At 39.9% G+C, this 22,009-nt stretch overlaps 1 protein-coding gene across 2 annotated transcripts in view; it reads left to right on the top strand.

Moving 5' to 3' along the window:
- Positions 1 to 20,247, top strand: part of ncalda (neurocalcin delta a) — a 72,812-nt gene extending 52,565 nt beyond the window's left edge. For both annotated transcript variants that reach the window (XM_071468262.1, XM_071468263.1), the window contains 4 exons: positions 2,693 to 3,103; positions 12,830 to 12,935; positions 16,125 to 16,244; positions 17,976 to 20,247. In XM_071468262.1, coding sequence (XP_071324363.1) covers positions 2,726 to 3,103; positions 12,830 to 12,935; positions 16,125 to 16,222 — 582 coding nt within the window. In that variant the 5' untranslated portion in view covers positions 2,693 to 2,725 and the 3' untranslated portion in view covers positions 16,223 to 16,244; positions 17,976 to 20,247. The remainder of the gene's footprint in view (positions 1 to 2,692; positions 3,104 to 12,829; positions 12,936 to 16,124; positions 16,245 to 17,975) is intronic.
- Positions 20,248 to 22,009: the final 1,762 nt, after the last annotated feature.

Genomic DNA, 22,009 nt, shown 5'->3' with positions numbered 1-22,009 from the left:
AACTAAGACAATGAGCATGATGAACATTATACCTGCTAAACTTACAATGTCTTTCTGACTATGTTGATGTTAGTATTTAGCTCAAAGCACCCCTGTGTCTAAGTCCAGCCTCACAGAGCTGCTAGTGTGGCTGACTTTTGTTCAGTTTTTGTAAGCACCTTGTTATGTATAGCATTAGTATCTTGGTTCTTGGTTCCACATGGCCTTGAGACTCTGTTTTCTGTTGTGTTATTTTGGATTCCAGTCTCCAGTTTATCTTGTTTTTATTGACATACTGTCCCTGCAGCCTGTTTAAATTTTGCATCTACTTCCATGTTATCTCTCTTCCCACATTTTCAGTATGCTGCTGTTTAAATGTGAAGCAGTGTTTTTTTTCAGTGCTCAGTGTGTCTGTGCAAACAAAACTCAGTGATAGATGTAAACAGAGGTGAATGTCACAAATAACACCCTGCAAAAATCAATCATTCATGTGCCACTCAAGTGATTGCTTCACTTGATTATGATTCAATCCCACAAGACATAAGAGCTGTTTTCATCAACATGTTTACCAAAGAGAGGTAGAAGCTGTTGGCCGCCTTGCTGGGTGTTACACTGTGGTTTAGAACACAGTGAGTTTCAGGTTTTCCATCAGACTCTGAGAGTAGATAATTCATGCTTATGATAAGTTATCAGTTCTCAAATATCCTTGCTTGCATTGTGGAATTTCTTCTTGGTGGTAGCCTTGGTTGAACCTTGAGAGCAGGACTGTTTTTTTACTATGAGCTGTTGGTAGACTAAACTGCAGTGAGTCAGAACTGCAGATCTCACTCACTCTTTTATTGCCATATTAGTTTGTAGTAGTTAACTAGACACTGTAGATGATCTGCTGTGATGTGAAAAAGAAACTTTTTGCAGTTGTAGTAACATCCCATGGTTTTCTATAGCACGGTTGTATTCAAAGACCTTGCTAGGTAGCTTTCAGTACACAAGTGACTCATTTCCTGATTCTTTTCACAGTGAAACCCAAGGCAGGTCTAACAAGGCAATGCACAGAGCTGAATACATGCTGGACATAAATACATACGGACCTAAACACACACGAGAAACTCAAAAGCATGTTAATGACACTTCTCCATGTGCTGTTGTTAGTCCAGACATGTTTGGTTCTTATTATTGTATTTTTATTACATATGATAACACACATTCAAGAATGAGCATGTATACACTCCCATACACACATAGAGCATGGTTACTGTACTGAGTGCAATCTCACTCAGACCAGGAGCAGGCACTTCCTGTTTGTGTCAGCAAAAGGACATAGAAAAACACAGAACCTTTCCACTGTCTCTTGTCACTTTTTGTCTCACTGTTACTGACTGATTCTAACTCTCCATCCGTCTGTCTGTCTCTTCCCTCCTCTGTCCAGTACCATAAGAGAGGATTTTGTAAATTACAAATAAGTGTATTGAAGCGCAAAGTGACCAACATTAAGTAAATATGACACTAAGAGAGTAAATACAGACAATATATTATAGTAAAATAATATTTGAAATAACCATGACCCAATCCAATTTTACAGTCTAACTCAGTATTATGAAATATTATGTAATTCTGCTTCTTTTGACAGCAACATAGATCATTTTGTCATATTTATTTAATTCCAGCAGTTTTTATTTCAAAACTTTTTTATGTTAGACTTTGTTTTGTTTTAGTTTTTTTCCAATTCCAATTACCTAGTTATTGTTAATCAGCCAGACCAACAGCCAGTCAAATACTTTTGCCCCATTTATCTTGGTAAACAGGCAACACAAGTTAGAGTCTGTTCCATGAGGTGTTTTATGACCTTAATATCCAGGTCATCCATTAATTTCAAAGGTCCAATCACTCGACATGACAGACAGCAAACACTCACTTCGATAAGCACTAGGAGTTGTCATACAAGGTGGTCGGCTCAACTGCCTGTAGATGAAGACTCACTGGTGATGAATCATTGTTACTGTTTTGAACAAATGTGGTATTTTGACATGAATATTTTAATCAACTACAAACACTGTAAACAGGGTTTATAAAGCTTTATCCTCTTCATAAAGATTGGCACCACAAACACAGAGACTCCAGTTCTAGGAAGACAATTAAGAAACTGTTTCTCAAGAGGTTATGAATCTGAATGATGTTTGTTGAGCAGCTCAGCTTAAATAACATTTGACTCCACCACCTTTTCCTCCCTGTGTATCTACGCCGAGTTTAATGTGTGTACAGAGATTTTATAGACTAATTAAACCCATGTTGGGCATATGGCGCCGTGTGTACTCGGAGTACACAAAGCTGTTTTCCATGGAAAGTTCCATTAGTTTTTAAAAAGGGAGTGATTTAAGTCCTGATAAATTTAAAGTATAAAAAGAAGGGTTGCTGACATTTCTGGTCCATACCTCGATTAAGCCACTGGAGGACACAGCAACTGTGTCCTCAGCTTAGTCTGATGGTTTGTTTTTCTCCCCTCCCCCAATATCACTTGGGAAACTCTCTATAGATTAAAATTTCTTTTTAATTTATCCTAAGCATTTTATACATGTATGATGAACAGTTTTTCTTCTTGTCATCTCTGTCCTTCAGTTAGGAGTAAATTTAAGAAGCCATTGCGTTGCACTGTGGATTGTCTGTTGATTTTTATCTCATCCTAAATCATCACCTTCTTCCTTCTCTGCCCTCCCAGCTGTGTGCAGAGTGATCAACAGGACTGACAGACATGGGGAAGCAGAACAGCAAGCTCCGTCCTGAGGTTATGCAGGACCTGCTTGAGAGCACAGACTTCACCGAGCATGAGATCCAGGAGTGGTACAAGGGCTTTCTGAGGGACTGCCCCAGCGGGAACCTCTCTATGGAGGAGTTCAAGAAGATCTATGGTAACTTCTTCCCCTACGGAGATGCTTCAAAGTTCGCCGAGCATGTCTTTCGCACATTTGACGCTAATGGCGATGGGACAATAGACTTCAGGGAGTTTATCATCGCATTGAGTGTGACATCACGTGGCAAGCTGGAGCAGAAGCTGAAATGGGCATTCAGTATGTATGACCTGGACGGCAATGGGTACATCAGTAAAGCTGAGATGCTGGAGATTGTACAGGTGAGTGTGCATGCATCATTTATAGTGTGTCTCTGTATATAAATACCACATATTGACCAGATAGCAGCAGTTCCCAGTGGCTAACATAGAGAAAAATGCAAAAGAAGAAAAACATAGAGAAAGTGTCTATCGTCATGGTAGCCTCTGTTTTCTCTGTGACTGTGAGCCTGTCAGTTCTTAATTAATTAATCCAGTACACACTCACACGTACACATTAACTGTAACATTAGCCAGGGCAGTGATTGTTACATCATTGTATTAACAGCACTGCCTGTGTATCCATAACACACTCTTTATGACAGTGCTGGCATTTTAAGCGAGGCCAGGAGGACATACAGCTCTGCTCCATGGGGGGAGGAAGCTCTTACAGACATGGAGCTGGATGTGTCTCCAGACTCACATGATTTCTTAGAGAGATGTCATTCAGGACCTCATTTACTGTCAGCACTGAAATGTCAGTGTACTAGATACTAAGACTAGGTAGAGTAATTGGAAAAGTTCCTTGTCTGGCAAATGAAAGCAGTTGTGGAAACAGTCAGGGGTTCATTGAGCTTTACTGCTTTTTAAATGTGGCTTTAAGGCTTATCAAGAAAGGAAAATGATAGATTTTCCATTTGCTCTGCCTTTTTTACAGGAGCAAATGGAACCAAAGCTGAGCCTAATCCAAGTCTGCATTTCTGTTTGTTAAAAAAATACAGCTGACTCAATTTGAGGAACGCCATTCAATTTGTAATAAGAGGAAAAGCTGATTTCTAGATTTTGGAGTATTCAACAGACATACTTGTACTTGACTTGTTACAGTGATCTGTTTTCTGAGCTGTACAGCAGAGCACAGCTGGTCTTCAACAGAAAACAACAAAGCAAGTGATGCATCTTCCTCTCTTACATTGTTGTTTTCTGTTTTCAGGTGACATTTATTGCACAAGAGCGCCTCATGTAAACACACCATTACATGCAAACACAAATGCAGTGTAGGTTTAAGTGTGTGTGTGTGTGTGTGTGTGTCTTCTCTTTTTTTTTTTTTTTTTTTTGTTAACTCCACATTTGTGGAACAGCAGCTACTTTCACATATAGACTGTAAATAAAGGTGCCCGCAGCCTCTGTGACGTCACCTATAGGTTTCTGAGGAGCAGTTTTGAAGCTCAGAGTGGGCTGCTTCCCTATCACCATCTTGGCAGTGCCTGACGCTAGCTTACTCCCAGCTAATCCAAAAATAGGCAAAGAGGAGGGACAGAGACTTCGGTCATGAAGGAGGAAACTAGTGGGTGGCCCGGTAGTCGAGTGGTTAGGGCGCGTACCATGTTGAGCGCAAGAGGCTCTTGGCAGGGTAGTCACCGGTTCGACTCCCGACCGGTCCGACTCTTTCCTGCATGTCTACCCCCTTTCCTGTCAGTCTCCACTAAGCTATAATAGAAGGCATAAAAAGCCCCCCCCAAAAAAAAAAAAAAAAGCTCAGTTTAGCTCAGTTGGTAGAGCACCCGCCCCATGTGTTGAGGAACCCTGGTTCGAATCCCGCACCGGGCGGCCCTCTCCTGCATGTCATTCTGCCTCCCCATTTCCTGTCTCTCTCAACTGCCCTATCCAATAAAGGCATGAAATGGTTCATCTTTTATCCAATAAAGGCATGAAAAGGCCAAAAAAATAATATTTAAAAAAAAAAAAAAAAAGGAGGAAACTAGCTATAGAGAAATTACACGTATTTTGTACCATGTTGTGAACATTATGTGTGATGTGAACATATTTCTGTTGTAAACATTTTGATGTGTGAGTCTATGGGGACTGACTCACTTTTGGAGCCAGCCTCAAGTGGCCGTTTGAAGAACTGCAGTTTCTGGCACTTTTGTGTAGGCTTTATTTTTCAGCCCTGAAAGTTGCCGCTTGATTTCTCCCACTTCAATGTCACCTAATTTGACCTCCCATTGAGGAGACTTCTCATCTTGTCTTTGGGGTGGGAGTCCATTAACCAACAGGAAGTTTTTGTGGCCTGTGTCAGGATAGGAAGATGTGTGGCTGAGAAGAACTGCACATTCTGTACATAGAAAAAGGCTGAATAGAGAAGAGAGCAGGTGATGGAGAAAATATATTATAATAGACAGTGTTTTTCAGAGAAGAAGCAGAACAGTTTACAGTGATCACAAAACCAACACATCTTGGCACATTGCCTTCATCAGGGATTTAAATCACCTTTTGGGGAAATAAAGAATATTTTTCCAGTTTTCAACCAGTGTTATTAAGCTGTCTTCACGTTTGATTTAAGTCACCATGATGAAGGCCCTGTGTCCAAATGTGTTGGTGAAACAAAGATGACTCTGACAGTTAGTCAGCCAGTGTTGTTGAGCTGTTTTTTCACATTTGGTTCATTGTTACATGAGCACATAGTTGGCTGGTGAAGTGGCACAGCACATTCCTCGTGCTCGACACCGATAGCAGAAACCACAGAAAAGAGGAATGCTGCGGTCACAACACAGAGTGACGTTCGCTCATCAGTGCAAATGTGGGGGGCTGGAAGCTTGGTGATGTAGTGACTACCTGCAGGCACTGGTGGGTGAACTACTAGCTGGATAGTTAACTGTTAGCTCAGTCACAGGAGCTCCCAGAGCCTCTATATTCAATCTGCTGTTGGCATTTTGTTCAATGAAATGTTCATGAAGAGGGAAAATAAAGTCAGCTAGCAATCTTATTAACTTAGTTTGGCCACTGCTTCACCAATAAGTTAACAGTTTATTCAAAAGATGTACTCGTACGACTTCTGTCTCACAATTGTTTGGTGCTCTTTAGTGGAACAGTTTTTACGATGATAGAAGAGGTTAAGAGTTGTAGTTGTCTCCAGCTCTCCATCCCCTCACAGGTCAGCACTGTCACGACAGCAAGCTGTTAGTTCATCATAGTTAAACTCCACACAGAACATTAATGCAGATTCATTTTAGATCTTCTTACCGCTCCAATTTTATTGGAATTAATCAATACAGCAGTGAAATTTTTCCTCTTTAAATCCTGCTGTGTCCAGGCTATAACAACACATTAATACTTGGGGGCAGCAAACATTAACTGCAAACCCTACTTTGATATATTATTGCCATTTAAACTTGATGTAATTATTTATTCACACATATGTGAGCAACATCAGAATTCATTTGAAGTGAACGTCCAATTTTCACTCTGATTGTAGCTCTGTTGTCTTGTCGTAGTAAAACTAGGCACTTTGTCTTCGGTGCTGGACTGGTAGTTCACAGTGGGTGGGAGACTGAACCAAAACAAGAAAGTTGTCGGCCGTAAAACTAAAACAGTAACGTGCAAGATGCTTAAATGCTCTGTGGAGCTCAGATGAGCTGAAGATTTGTATGATAATTCTCTGTCATAGCCATTTGTGCCATTGTTAGTCTAACAATATAATGTTGTAGCTGCTTTATAGTTTGATTTAAATACCCTTTTTTCATTCCCATCACCATCACAGAGCTTTGGTTTGTATTTTATAAGCATGCTCTGAATCACTGATGACTCACAGTACGGTAGCTGTAGAATTGAGCTAATTAAGCCAAATTCTCTGATTCATCTCTAAGTTAGTCACTGCCAATCCCACAAAATATCAGTTTATAATGCCTCACATGTATCACACGTATTGTTGCTTTAAGAATAAATTCCTACATCAAGACCACACCGATTCAGACTTCAGTCTGTCATTTACCTCTACATCCTGACAACATAAACCCTCTGCCTGCTTTCCATTAAACGGTGGTGCTGTTCTCAGAGACAGCAGAATAGAAATCAATGACTTAAAGGCTCACGTCTGACCGTCTGCAGGGTTGTTAATTAACTGCAGTTTGTTAACGACTCAGAAATGATGTCCACTTGGACCATGCATACAGAAAACAGTATTGTAGTTCGTACTCTGATTTAATTGTAGCTTTGGTAAAGTAGACACAGGATCTCTGTGTTTTACTCATTAGATTAGACAGTGCCATTCCTCATTGTTCAAGCACAGTTTTACAAAAAGCCCAGGGCCGTCTCGGTTTCTATCTTTTTATCTAACATACACAGAAGCATTTATTCATACACACATACACACAGTATTCATTTATCCTCATGTCTGTCTCCTCCCTCTCTGCATTTGGCTGGCTGAGTCTGTTGGTTCAAAGCCAGCCACCTCCGCAGAGAACAACGCAGGCTTAAGAGAAAAGTTTTCAGGTAGCGCTGACTTGTGCAAGTAACTGCACAAAAGGCTCAAAGTCTTTGAATAAAATCTGCAGCTTAGTGTGATCACAGTATCTGCTTTCGGTGGTATCAGAGGGCAGATTGTCAGGCGGTTCTCATAAAGCAAAATCCAACCATTTCCTGCCACTTGTGCAGGTTGTGATAGCCCAGACTTCTCCCAATCGTCTCAGTCTCAATGCAAGAGGATAATCACAAGCTTCAGTGTTAATACTGATGTAGCACTACTTCAGTTTAGGTTGAAGGAAGTAAAAATGAAGTTTGGAGTGAACTTTCCACGTCTTTTTTTGCTAGTGTTAGCTCAGTGTGATTGCTTTTAGCCAGGCATTGTCTTTCAATCTGTCAACCACAGGAACTCTTAGTGATGTGGCTCTGCTGTCGTTCTACAGACGTTTCATCACTTATTTAAAAACCTACAGCAAGTTAGCAGGTTTGTAAGCCACATCCACCCTAGCTAGCTAAACCTGGAAATGCTGTCAACACAAAATGTGTTCTGTTCATTTGGATAAAGATCTGTGACCATACTGAAAAAACATTTCTTTATTCTCTTTTGTTCAGAAAAAAAAGAAAAAAAAACAGTTGACATCAGCCAATAATTGTTAATCTTATCCTAAATGAATCCCATAATAATAAGGTGAAATTTTTAATTTGTCCCATACTTTAGTTTACAACTAAACGCCTGAAAAACTAATGTCGTCCCCATTAGCCTCAGCTGTACTTTATGTTTGGTGCTAATAAGCAAATGTTGGCATGCTAACATCCTAATCTACACCATCAACATTGTCACTGTGAGCGTGTTAGCAGACTAACAGTAGTACTTAGCTCAAACCACTGCTGTCTATGCACAGACCCACAGAGATGCTACCTTGGCTGTAGACACTTAGCCGTGTTCATAATCTCATAATCTCGTGTGTCCAGCCTGTGTTGTTGTTAGTCACAGAAATAACTCTTTTAATCCTCATTTGGCAGCAGGTTTTAGAGTGTATTCTCTCTGTAAGGGATATTGTCCATTACACCAGTATTATTGTGGCCAGCACTTTCCAGTGCTTTACCTAAAGAGCTCTCTCCTCCCACAGTGGTCTCCATCTTCTCTATTCACACTCACCTCCATTTACTGTAGTAACTGGGAGCCAGCTAATGCTCTCCTGCAGAGAGTGTGTAAAATCTGGTGATGCTCACAATTAGCCTTGCAGTGGAAGTACTTGAATGGGATGGATCTCAGTCAGCCTGGCTCATCCTATTCAGATAATGACAAAATCTGAACACAGGGAGAAAGATAAAACTGCCTCATCCACTCGGTAATCATTGATATCTAACCTCTGTCTGTCTTTCATCTGAGAAACAGAGTTAACAGCAGAGCAGACAAGCACAGAGGGAAGTTCATCAATCCACAGTCTCAGTTGGCAAAAAGCTTTCATACTGGTAATTTAAAGAGTGATTGAATAGAATAGTGGGAGTAGATGAAGAGATCACTGCTCAGTTAGATAAAGGCACCATGGGAAACGTATCCATCTTTGGTGTGAGGATGAGGCGAGACATGTTGTGCCTCAACATTTGGATTACCCCCCCCCCTCCTATTTCTTTATCTGTCTGTCTTCAACTCTGCCCTTCCACATCTGTCTCTTTCGGTATTATCTGATGTGACTTGGGTGTAGAGGGAAGGTAATAACCAGGGTGTTTTAATTCTCACTCTCATTCATAAGTGGTCAGGTATTAGTCCAGAGCTGTGGTTTAGTAGCTATGTGCTTTTTTTTTTTTACTCTATCTGACCTTAACTGTCGCTCAGGCTGTTTCTGGCTCCACTAGAGGTGATGTTTTGTTGTTGTCTGGAAGGTCCCAGCTGAAAGGGTTTGGAGGAACCTTCCTTTCTCTCTTGGGGGCATTCAGGTAGTAGAAAGGCTCCTCCTCAAACTGCTGAAGCGTGGTGAAGTCTGTGTAAAATAGATAAAATATATATGTGTGTTACAGACTGATGGGGAAAAATCAATGTCAAAGCACGTTTCATTGTTAGATTAGTGAGAAATGAAGAGAATCCATAATATCAGGTAAGAGGAAGGATGGAGACAGACAATCAATTATCAGCTTTTGGGGTAACACTGGTTCTACTTTTGGTGAGAGTTACTCTACCTGTCAATTAACCCCATCACTGAACTATAACCAATAAGGTCTATTAATAAGTCTGTCTCTCAATGCTGTCTAACTCCCCTGCCTTTCCTTGGCACAGTGGTTCCTACTGAAGATGTAAATGTGTCACAAATAAATTCTTCTTTTTTTAAAGGCTGAATACTTTTTCTGAAACAGTGGGGCACAAATTTTCAGCAAATTTTACTTAAACCCAAGTGGAAAGTGCATTTGATAGGGACTGTCTTCAGCCACAGAAACCCTGGCTAAGAAGAGTAAGACATGTCAGACTTGGGACACACAAATGAAAAGATTACCACACTTGTACTTTAAAACAAGCAACCGTTGTTTGTTATGCATTTTAAGATTTCACTGGATGTCATTGTAGAATGAAATGGGTTAGAATAATAACTTCCTCTGTCACTCTTTTGTTGTAACTGCTTTCATAGCATCCTGAGTAGTCAGGAATACTGAGAGGGCTATAAGCTACAGATCATTTCACTTCTTATTGGTTGCTTGTAATTTTGGGATTTAGAAATTTAATCTTATTCCAGTGCATTGCTCTGGATTAGACCAGCGGTTAAATCCCCACTATGTAATATTGGCTAAATGTAATAAACTCTCCCGGCAGTTTGAAGGATCTCAATGAATAACAGACCCAACTCCAAACTGAAATAAATCCTGTTATTTCCTGTGGCTGCTGCTTGTCTCTCAGTCTCTCCACTTTGACCGAGAAGCTGAGCTGCCCTGTTACTGTGTAATAGGAGGCATAACCAGCACCTATTTAAAGCCCCCGCTGCACTGTAATCACAATCAAACTTCTTCTGTTCACGTGTCAGCTTCTATTCCTCCTTATTAGAGACTGAGAGAGTGGGTTGTGATTTCACTGTTTACTGCCAAACAGCCTGCAATGCAACAGAGAGCAGAGGAGACACAACACTGATAAATAGTCTGTGAGAGATTGTGCATGTGCATATGTTTGTCTCCACCCCTCTCTACCTAAACCACGAAAATATAATCAGTAGTTGGAATAAATTCTCGTCTGTGCTGAATGGATGCAAGCACTGAGTACTTATATTGACTTACCTGTGTTTGTCTTTGTGACAGAGCAGAATAAATGTTACTTGTATCAGTAAATTAAATATCACAGGGACACGTTACATAAGATCCCGTGTGTGGCAGAATCCTTTGTGTGGGCTTTCTGGGTCTCTTTTGTTATGGTACTCTTTTCTCTTCTTTAACAGAACTGAATGAATCATCAGTTCAGCAAACTGAAGCACAAATAAAAGAACTGCAGAACGTTTCCTCAGCGTTCAGCACAGAAATGAAGTGGTTCAGAGAATATTCATGCTGTGTGTATAGATGCTCCTTTAAATTCCAGCAAAAGGACTAAGTGTGTGTGTGTGTGTGTGTGTGTGTGTGTGTGTGTGTGTGTGTGTGTGTGTGTGTGTGTGTGAAATAATGACCCAAACAGTTTGTTCAACTTAGAAATGTGAGTCAACTGAAATCAGGTTAAAGTTATAAGTGAAGTTCAACTTTCACCTCGATGAATCTTTTATTGAGCCATGCGCTCTTCATATTCAGTAAAGTGATTGTGTTCAAAGTAGTTGACCAAATTGGTGATGTCACCTTTGGTCACTATCCATGTTGCCTTCGTCTCTGTCTGGTAGTGGTGATTGATAAAACCCAATCAGGAGGCGAGGCAGGTGTCTGTGTCATTGTTTCCAAAAGTCGCCATTTTTGCCCTTCAAGATTACAGCGCAGGATTTTTCAAACTAAAACAGATTCAGCAGCATTTCCAAAAGTCTTCGTTATAGGAGAAGAGGACACCAGGCATAAGTGTAACAAAAGTGATGTGTTTTTAAATTAAACTTCTTAGTGTGGTGTAGTCTGAGGCTCAGTGTTCATGTCATCCATATCGCCAGCTTCGCTGTGAGTGAGACAGACTGATGTCAGTTGGATGAGGCAGAGGCAAGTGACTGAACATGAGGTAGTTGTTGTATCTATAGTTCATGAACACATGCGTTGAGGAAAGTATCCGAATTAACCGACATGAGCAAGAAGTCGGTGAGAGAGGTGTGTGTGTGTGTCTGTGTCTGTGTCTGTGTCTGTGTCTGTGTCTGTGTGTTCCTTGCTCTCTTCTCTTCTTTCAGTGCTCTCTGATGAGGAAAAGCCACACCAGTGTTAATCCGTATTTGTCCTAACCATCGATCGCTTTCCTTTTAATCCTTCCTCTGAATGGAGTTTCTTATTTGTCCGGAGAATCACAGATTTTTCTTCTTAGGTTTTTCTGCTGTGCACTAGCTACTCTACACTACATGCTCCTGCTGCTGTAGCCTGCTCTGTCGCTGTCACTACAGTCACCCCTCCTGACACCATGTTTTATTGTCTACATGTACATTGTAAACATCTCTCGAGGCTCAACACAACCACCCGACAGGAACCTTCAGCATGTTGCACTGTGTAATAAAAGTATGAGAAGTAATGTAGCTGTCTGTCTGGTGCTTAATTGAGCCTCCACATATGTTTACAATGTACACACAGACAACAGGACACACTCCTCAGCTCTGGCAAACTCACTGGTTGATGTAAAACACATCACTACCACTGCACAGTGTGGGGAAGTATCCACAGACACCAGATTTAAAACTCTGCTGTTGAATGTACAGGAACTTACCTGCTGCTCATAGGCTTATTCAGCATCATGTGAACTGGTTTGGAAAGGGCTTGAATGGAACGGATGTTTATATTAAAAAGTCTCCAGCTTTAAGTAGTTGGTTCAGTGTTGTTTTGAGTTTTGAAAATGTGAAACTGAGTTTACTGAACTTGAGAAAACAAGTTCAATAAACTTCAGATTTTAAGCTGACTCAACTGTTTAGTCACATGGACAGTCATCACACACAGGCAGACAGATTTGCTTTCATCTAACACTTTCTCAGTTTGAAGAATCGGTTCTTCATTTAGAAATATAATACTGACTTTCATCGTGGCGAGAACTGCATTTGTTATGATAAGAAAAAGTTAACATGTATTAAAGACACCGTTTCTCAGGAGGGGAATGCTTGAGTGTCCGTCATGAATGTGTGCTTCAAACACACACCAAGCTTAGTTCCCTGAGAGGTGGAAAAGCAACTTCATCACTGAAACAGAATTTGGTAAATAACGAACACAAGACTCAGATAACATACGGCCAAAAGAAGGCTGTGTTGAAGTGGTCTCATAGAGCAAGTAGCAGTTTCCAAACTGTTTCTCAGGAGGGGAATGCTTGAGGTGGGCTCGGAGATACCAGCAATTCACAGTGGATGACTGGAGAAAAGTCCTATTTACTGGAGAATCGAGGTTTTGTTCCTAATGCAGTGCTTGTGAGTGTGTAACCTCAGCTGTGTCCCCATGTAGGCAATCTATAAGATGGTGTCCTCTGTGATGAAGATGCCTGAGGATGAGTCAACACCTGAGAAGAGGACAGAGAAGATCTTCAGGCAGATGGACACCAACAGGGACGGTAGGTTAACCTCGTCTGATTTTTTTGGCTGGACTTTAACAGCAGGGCCTGCCCTATAAACACCAATATCCATGACTGACTGACTGACTTAGTGATAGACTTTTTTTGACTTTTCAGACTCCTTAACCGACTTTAAAAAAAAAAAAAAAAAGCACCTTGTGACTTTTTGGACAAACTAGTGCTAGATGCTAGTATCGGAATCAGAACAACTCTAGCCAGTATTACCCTAAAGAAGTAAATAAAGCTGAAATCACACCATAATCTTTGTCTTTAACACGTTTGGGGATTTTGTCCGACAACATCACAGTTATTTAGTCAGGATTTTAGCAGTAGCTTGGAAGTGACTGTCGGAAACAGTGTCATCGGGGAACCTTTCAGTCACTGTTTCAAACTAGTTTCGTTTTCTGACAACAGAAACAGAAAACATGTAAATAAGAACAGCTTTATTAGAATTCAGCTGTATTGAAATACTGTATATGTGAGCACAGAGAGGAAGAGAGGGCCTGCTGACACAAGGCAGGACGCAAACAGCCAACGACTTGGTCCAGTCATATACTAGGTTTTGACTTAATCTTATTTAAAAGAGGGTTAGTTTCACATGGATGTTACATACATTTAGTAGAATAAATTTATGGTACAGAAAAAGGTTAAAGTGACTGTAAAACAACATGTTGGTTATTTTTTGTGCCAAGACTAACTGCCATGGTGTATTAAGATAACCAAAGGAGTACCTTCTTGTATCACTGCTCTTTAAATCAAAAAATGTTGCATCAAGTTAATATTGATTAGATACCAAAGAGATACCAAAAGCATTTTAAAACAATCTGGTCGAAATTGGTTGATTGGTTGGTTGATTGATTTCAGTGAAATGAGACATAACAGGCATTTAAAATGCAAATGTTTTGAACGGTTGGTCCATGTCACACAGGCATTCTTCAGTCTGAGGCAGCTATTCACTGACAGCAGAATTCACACCTGACCTGTAATTCTAGCCACACACAACACACTGGAGTCACACATCATTTTAATGTAGGTGCTCAGAAAGCACATTTATACAGCAGAAACACTCCGTCAGTGATCCCGAGCAAGCACAGGGGACACAGACACGGGGGGTGGGGGGGGTGGACAATTAGGAATTAGGGACTGGCATGGGTGGAAGGAGGAGACATGGTGAAAGAGGAGTGGGTTGGAGGAGGAGGAGGGCTGGGCCTGGGAGGAAAGTGACAGCAGAACAAAGACGGCAGCACACAGCGATAGGAAGCGTGCTGACCTGGATGTGGATACGTGCTGTCTTTGTCTTCTTCTAACGAAAATCACAAATAGTGAGGAACACAGTGTCTGTATGAGAGAGGCAACTTGAATGTCTCTGGGGGGGTGTGTGGGGGGGGGGGGTCACGAGAAGGAAGAGCCGTCTCAACACTGCCACCTGTTGGTGAGAAATGGGGCTTGTCAGGACGCACTGATGGATGTTGTGAAAGCTCTGAAGTGAGAACGTGTGAAAACATGAGCCTTCTTATCATCTCAGTAACATTCTTCCAAAAACCCTTTAGTTCAAAAGTCACCAATCCATCCCAAACAACTGCTCAGGCAAACCATGGACGATGAGAGAATTACACTAACATGAGGTACCCTATAAAGCACTTAAAAAAAGGTCAATTTTCACAGTGGAATGGGTGAACGAGTTTATCAGAGTAGAGATTCAACAGGAACACATTTAATGAAGAGCTGAAATGCACATAATGTAAAAAATATTTGCTTTTCAGAACAAAATGTCTCTACTAGTGCTGAGTCGGAAAGCAGTGATTAACCTTCCATGTTATCAAAACAGGATGTCATCACAGATCCTCTTTTGTTTCAACCTTTAAAGGTATAATAGGTAACTTTTCCACATTAAAATGTCTAAAAATGACCAGACCTGTGTTGTATCATTTGATGAGTTGTGTACTCACATTGTCCCAAATGTTTCCAGCAATTTTCAAACCTAAAGAAATCTGTCATTTTAATCATGGTGCGTTTCACTTGATCGCCTGTCAATGACGTCATGTCCCCTCTGCACATTCTGCATAATTATTATGTTTTTACTGGTTTTAATCACCTGCACTATAAAACAAGTTCATTATACCCAGAATAACTTTTCATCACCTCGCATAACATAACATTGGCCGTCCAGGATAACTTGTACTACCAAGCTGGTTATCAACTGGTTCAGTTAACCCTGGGTTTACCTATCCAGCTACGGCGCATTCACGTAAAAAACAGGTGGAGTTTTTAGTTGTTATTTCCAGTCATCCTCACAGTCTCCTCATGTTATTCTGAGCTGCAGTGATGAAGAACAGTGTATAAGCATCAACACTGTCAGGAATCCTGTCAGGATTAAGGAAACTTTGTTTAATGAAATTGTTGCTATAGTAGTTATTAAGTTAATCATTTATTGTGTTAAAGTCTCTCCTTGTTTATTAGAAGCTCTGTTTTAAAACCAGTGGACACATGGAAAGCCTCAAACAGCAAAACTGTTCCTCTGATTTATAAAACTGTCTAATGCTCAATATTATTTGTCACTTTATTATAAACTCTTCTGTCCGAATCCTGTAGGAAAGATGACTCATTTTTTCCAGTAACCTGATTGGTCAGTAGTTGGGCTGTTGGCAGGTTTTGATCTGATCCTCTGACATAAAGCTGCTCCAGAGCAGGTTAGGAGTTGAGCATAAGTTACCATGGTGATTTACCCTGGTAAGTAGTGAACCACTGTCGTAGGACTGAAAACCCAGAGTTAAACCTGAAGTTACCTCATTAACTGCTTGGTAGCACAGGCCTCTGGTCCAGTGGTTTTAGAGAGAATAATTCAGCCCCTGGTAAAACCCTCCTGAAAGACTGACCCTGAATGAATCCTAACAGGGAGAAGCTGACTGCAATGACAGCAATGGTGGTGAAGACAACAACTCCCATCATCCCACGCTATTTCACATTGTCACCAAATCCCATGTTCTGTTATTGATTTGATTGAGAGACCCTTAGAAGCAGAAAAATAACATTCTGTGCATTTAATTAAGATGGTATCCTGATAAAAATCTAACTTCAGTCTGTTTTTTATCCTTAGCCTCTTTACTTTCCATCAGTTAAAAATGCAGACATATGAATGACAGAAAGATCATTTCTCTCCTAATTTCTGGCTGGTTTTGTGTGTTTTAGGCAAGCTGTCTCTGGAGGAGTTCATCAAAGGAGCTAAGAGCGATCCCTCCATCGTCCGCCTGTTGCAGTGCGACCCCAGCAGTGCTGGACAGTTTTAAACCTGAGGCATCAATATAACCTGTAAGTCTCACATTTACTTCACTTGCAATACAACTCATAGTGGAAGTTTCAGTTGCCTAAATGTTTAATTGCATTTTTTTTTTAAATCGCAAAGTGTTGCAAGTTCAGAGGGTGAGTTTCTAAAAGTGCAGTGGCGTTATAAAGCTCATGTTCAGCCTCAGGAGTGATGGTACTTCTCCTGTGAACAGTTGTGCCTCCCAGGCAGTGCAGTCGCTTGCTGCAGGGAAGCTACTGAGAGGCTGTGTGCGCTGTGCTGATTGTGGGATGGGTCACGCACAGTGTCACTGGTGACTATGTGTAGTTCATGGACCGATATGAGAAACTTTGCAGGAGGTGGCCTGGTATTTTGAAAAATGCATTGAAGCTGTTGAAGCTCCTAAGAAGCTTCTGTTTTCTAAAGCCTTTAGTGTTGGATCTTTGAAGTGCTGTCTTTGTGACCACATCTTGTAAAAAACCTCAGTATTCTCCAAGAATTTAAGCCTTTAACTAAAGATAAAAACCCAAGAACTTGTGTTGCCTCCTCTGGTCTGAATTATTGTTGTATACTGAATTATTTTGATACTGTTTAATTAAGATGGTATTCTGATAACACATCCTTTGTAAGTGTTTTCATGAAATATCAACATTTCATGTTAATGTAGTATCTGAAGTTCTGTATGTTATGTTGTGTGAATTTATGGATTTGGTATGTTTAGCTAGGAGTCCCCTGGTCAAAAAGATTTAATGGCCTTAGACAGAGGGCTCTAGGGCAAAAAGATTTAGGGGTCGTGTTTAGGGGTTTCTAGGTCAAAAGGTCTAGGTGTGGAGGAGAGATTGAAGACTCACCCATCTTACGTAAGGAAGCCCTTTTTCTGTAAGTTAGGAGCCATATGTTTCACCTTAGGTTCACGAAAACAACCAGCCTATATAGACGGGGAGTTAGAACAGTTATTCAGAGGAGATTCACATTGGCTTTAACTCCTCTCTCAGGCAACCCATGGTGCTTGATTTGATGCTGGACTTCTTTGTAATAAACCTCTTTATATACAAGCAAGACGGTGTCAGCGGAGTTTTCTTCATCATCATCACATCATCGCTGCTTAAGAAACAACATTAATATTTGGGCTCTCTAACGTATATTCTTCGATATGTTCTTTACTTACTGCAGGATCAAATAAGTCACGTACTTGTTGACAGGGGGTTGATTAGTGGTTAATTAGGGGTTAACTCCAGAGTTGCTGGAGTAGTTCTGCTTAAGGTTGCTGCCTGTAGCATCATATTTACTCTACAGACATGACAGTGGTATCATCTTCTCATCTAACATTCTCCACCAAGCGAATAAGCATAGTTCTTGAAATGTTCAACTTTAAATTGAAAACCATCCATGCAGTTTCTATCTGAACAGTAAGGTAGTTCAATTCAATTCAATTCAATTTATTTGTATAGCGCCAAATCATAATATACATTATCTCAAGGCACTTTACAGGGTAAGGTCAAGACCTTACTTTGTTACAGAGAAAAACCCAACAGTTCCCACAACGAGCAAGCGCTTAGTAGTTGCTGCTTAAAAGAAGGATTGGTGCCATGTTTTTAAATGAACCTGCTCATTTGTTGACCTGGCAGCCGTTGACCTGTTCTGTTTCATATTGTTATTATTGCAAACCATGATTTCAACATGTGATGATGACTGATGACCACCACCTGTTTTCACAAGAGCGTGTCTCATTGCTGACGTCACTTGTCTCCTTGCAGAGCTTCCTTGGGTGACTCTAAATGCCCTTAACTCTCCACTATGGAGCAGACTGATGATGAAGGATGACAAGCTGATGAACGATGAAGAAGACAGGCCTTCAATTTGCACTGAGGACTTCAAAGATGGGCAAAGGAGCCACGTTCTCCAGTTTTCCACCTTGAGCCGTTTTATCAAAACTCTCCAAACTCCAACAAAGACTGAACCTGAAGATGTTTCCAGACCCTCAACAGGTTATCTAACCCCGCTGATTGTAATTGACCAGGACCCCTCAGTTCTCCTATAGGCATGTCAGAGTATAAAGAAGGTCTACAGTAGGTTGTATATATACAGTATAAACTGGATTCTCTGTATCAGTGTCTTTGCTTGGCTCTCTGTGCCCTCTGAGGCTCCAGCCAGGGCGACAAAGAGCCTCTATCACTCTAATGTGTATCATAGACAGAGTGCGTGCATGAGACCCCAAGAGAGAGATGATGGTGTTGAATAACAGGAAATACTGTAGGTGAGATCATTAAATCTACGGAGAGGACTTGTGAAGTTTGTCCTTCACTCAGAATAAGTACTGCTTTTAGTTTCCTCTTTTCTACTGTGAGAATGTGTACGCATGTTTGTGTATTTTGCAAACTTGATAGACTTTGTTTCATATTTTGTGCTGGGACAACAAGAACATGTATTATGCTACTATGCATATGCACCCTAATCAATAGTTTGATTTTGTGAAGTGTCACTGATGTAATGAAGGATGAAATGCATCCCTTTATCCATCATCTGTCCCAGTGGTTTTTCATGTCAGTAAGAATTTGACAGAGGATTTTAGAGTTGCAGCGTCACTGCACTCTATCTTAAGGTGAAATAGAAAACTAGTCTTTAAAGTATTTGAGTAGTGTAGATATTTTAAAGTGCAACTACATTTGTAAAGCAAATTCACGTAGCCCAGAATGCTCGGTTCATAACAAATGTTGTGAAATAATAATGAAAATGTTTGTGTATTTAAACTGTTGCAGGATATCAAGCATGCAAACCAGTTTCTTTTTGACATGTACTATGTGAAGAACAAAGACACTTCTTCACATTCACTTTCAGATGTCTTTAAATGCTGCATGTTGAATCAGTCGTTGAACAGTTGGGTACAGTGGTGCATAGACTAAGTAACACATATGCATGTGACTTATGCGCATGTGTGTGTTTTTAATGTATGTTTATGGACATCAGTGGCTAAACGGCCAGTGGCCCATCCAGCTGAGCTCACTTCTGTATGTTAGTATTGTCAGCGTGTGCCACCAGTAGTCAGTGTTATTGACAGCATCATTGACTGCCAAAGCTGGCACATCTGATGGTTCGTATGAATACCTTCATGGGGGGAAACAAAGATGTAGAACAAACTATACACATAGAGACGCACGCTGTGTAACAGGGATGCTGGGTAGTCAGAGCTGAGAGATGTCCTTTCTGTATTGATCTCAATAATTCAATCACCTTCTAGCTGTATCTGTAACAGGGCCAAACATGCACAGAGTCCCAAATCTGAGTATACTTTCAACTAAATGGTATTTAAATAATTTATAGTATTACAAAAAAATGACTGACATGATGTTGGGTGACACAACATAAATGCTGGTGTCGCACTAATACAAACACTCACAATAAATCAATTAACATTTTTGATCTCATACCCTCTTCCTCCTTTTTTCTTTGCTCAGTTGCAACAGATAATTCCTGAAAAGAAAAGGAAGTTGTCCCGCTTTAAATATTTTGGGGAAGATTGGCCAGGAGCAGGGAATGTAACCAAACCCTCCTCCATGGCTGAGCAAAGCCTTTCAGTTATTGCATTGTTTCCCAATTAGAAAAGCTTTGAATGTTTTATTAAGTAACTGCTGTTTTTTGTAAAGGAAAAAAAGATGCAGACAGACAAACAAACAGAGAAACACAACTACTGCAATGATATTGTCACAATGTGTTGCTTTTATTGTATTTTTATGATTTTCCTTTTTTTTCCCTTTTTTTTTTTTTTTTTAAACCGTGTCAGGGTATAACATTTCTGTTAAAACACAAAATAGCATCTTGTGCCAAATAAAAACAAAAACAGTATTCTATACATTTATACTGTACAATTGTTCTTATCTGTTGAACAAAATGTTTGTAATTGTTGCATTTTGTAGGTTTTGTATGGTATTCTGTATTTAGTGACTGCATTTTTGGGACACAAGATTCAGTTTTTTGGTCAACTTTAAAAGGCAAGAATTAAATTTACAATTTATTGTGTGCAAGCATTTATTTGGTGCCTGGTTTATTGTGTAATTTTATGCATATTATTGTGGTTTTAATTAGACCTTGATGGATAAAGTTCAGCCTATATTGGCTTATTGAAGACATATTGTATCATGTAAGTAACAAAACATTTCAGGATATTTTTTGGTCGAAACAGTGTTGCCATCACATAGTTTGTCTACCAAGACAAGTTTAGTTTTTAAGTGTAAAATGTCCCAATTTGCACATATGTTTGGTAGAATTTAAAAAAAAAAAAAAAAGTATCAAAATGTTTGTGTTTATGTAATATAATAAGAATTTCAAAATTACAATATTCAAGTACAAGTATCTCAACTGTACTTAAGTATGTAGAACATGTACTTGGTTACTTCCCACCACTTCTATGGGACACAGATTGTGAAGTGGTGCGTTGAAATTAACGGCTACATTTAGCCCAAATAATGTTTAAAAAAAGTGATGTAAATATTTTAAATTTTTTACCAGATTTACAGCAATATTTCTGAACATTGTTATAGTTACTTTTCTTTAAAAAAAATAATGTTAATGTCAAATCTAAAAGTCAAATGTTCAATCTAAATCTAAATATAGATGTTAAATATAAATGTTAAATGTTTAGTCTGAGTGTTAAACATAAATCTAAATGTTAAGTATAAACATGCCCATAAAGTTCTAGTTTTTCTTATCCTAAAATGTGCTCCGTGACATCAAAATGCTCACAAGCAAAAATGTTTTACTTATTTACCATCCTGTTGACCTGATTTATGTTTTTGAGCATATTGTAACTGAATGGAAGGGCTTAAGTATATACAGTAAGAAGATACAGTCTGTGCAGCCTGATTACACTGCCTCTGACTTAACCTTTCACTGCAGTTGATGCCCATGGTGACAAAGAAAACAAGAGTGTAGAGAAATGCTAGCAGCTTTTTGAGGCTGTACTTGGTAAGTGTGCAGCTTTGAGCTAAAAGCTAATGTCAGCATGCTTACACGCAGATGATACACCACCAGGTCTTGGTTCAGTATTGGTCCGGCGTGTTTGCATTCTCAATTTTGCAATTAGTGCAATTTGCACTACAGTACAACTGATAATGATGGGAATGTCAATAGCCTTTTAGGTATTTGGCCAAAATCTAGAGTGTTGGATTAAATAGATTTTGACCTGATCTAGACACTACATGAATGTGTGTACCAACCTTGAAAGCAATCCATCCAATAATTTGGGACATTTTACTCTGAAATGTCAACCTCATATTGGCAATAGTGGTTAAGTCGGGGGGTATATAAATAATGTCAAATGAAGACATTTGTCAGTTCAGCTTACTAAAATGAGATCACTGTGACCTGTCATACTGATCTAGAGTCAGTGTGAAGAACTTTGATCCATCATTACAGAAAGGAACAGAGTGAAACTGTTGTAAAACTGAAAATAATACATGCCAATACTTTTTGCTGGTGCAGACAGTTCAGTAGAAACTCTGATCCATCAGCCTCAACCATATGACTCAGTACAGTGTCACTTATTCTTAATTAGCTGCCACTTCCAGCAGAACAGGCTCCATGAAATATACTGAAGATGAAGCTAATGTGAACATTGGGAAGAATCCCATAAAATATTAACTTGATTGTATTTATGCTGAATCCACAAGTCACCACAGGAGTGTGTGTGTGTTGGAACCAACTTTATCAACTTATTCATTTCCAAAGTTGGGTGTAGCTGTTGTGTCTGCAGGTTGTTGCTGGCTGCTGCCAGATACCAACATTTGAAACTACA

Source organism: Trachinotus anak, unplaced genomic scaffold (assembly GCF_046630095.1).
Source record: "Trachinotus anak isolate AG129_WGS33_773 ecotype Australia unplaced genomic scaffold, CSIRO_AGI_Tana_v1 ptg000032l, whole genome shotgun sequence".
In the NCBI taxonomy this organism is placed as follows: domain Eukaryota; kingdom Metazoa; phylum Chordata; class Actinopteri; order Carangiformes; family Carangidae; genus Trachinotus; species Trachinotus anak.
Note: the sequence above shows the minus strand (reverse complement) of the source record. Positions and strands in the feature narration are given on the sequence as shown.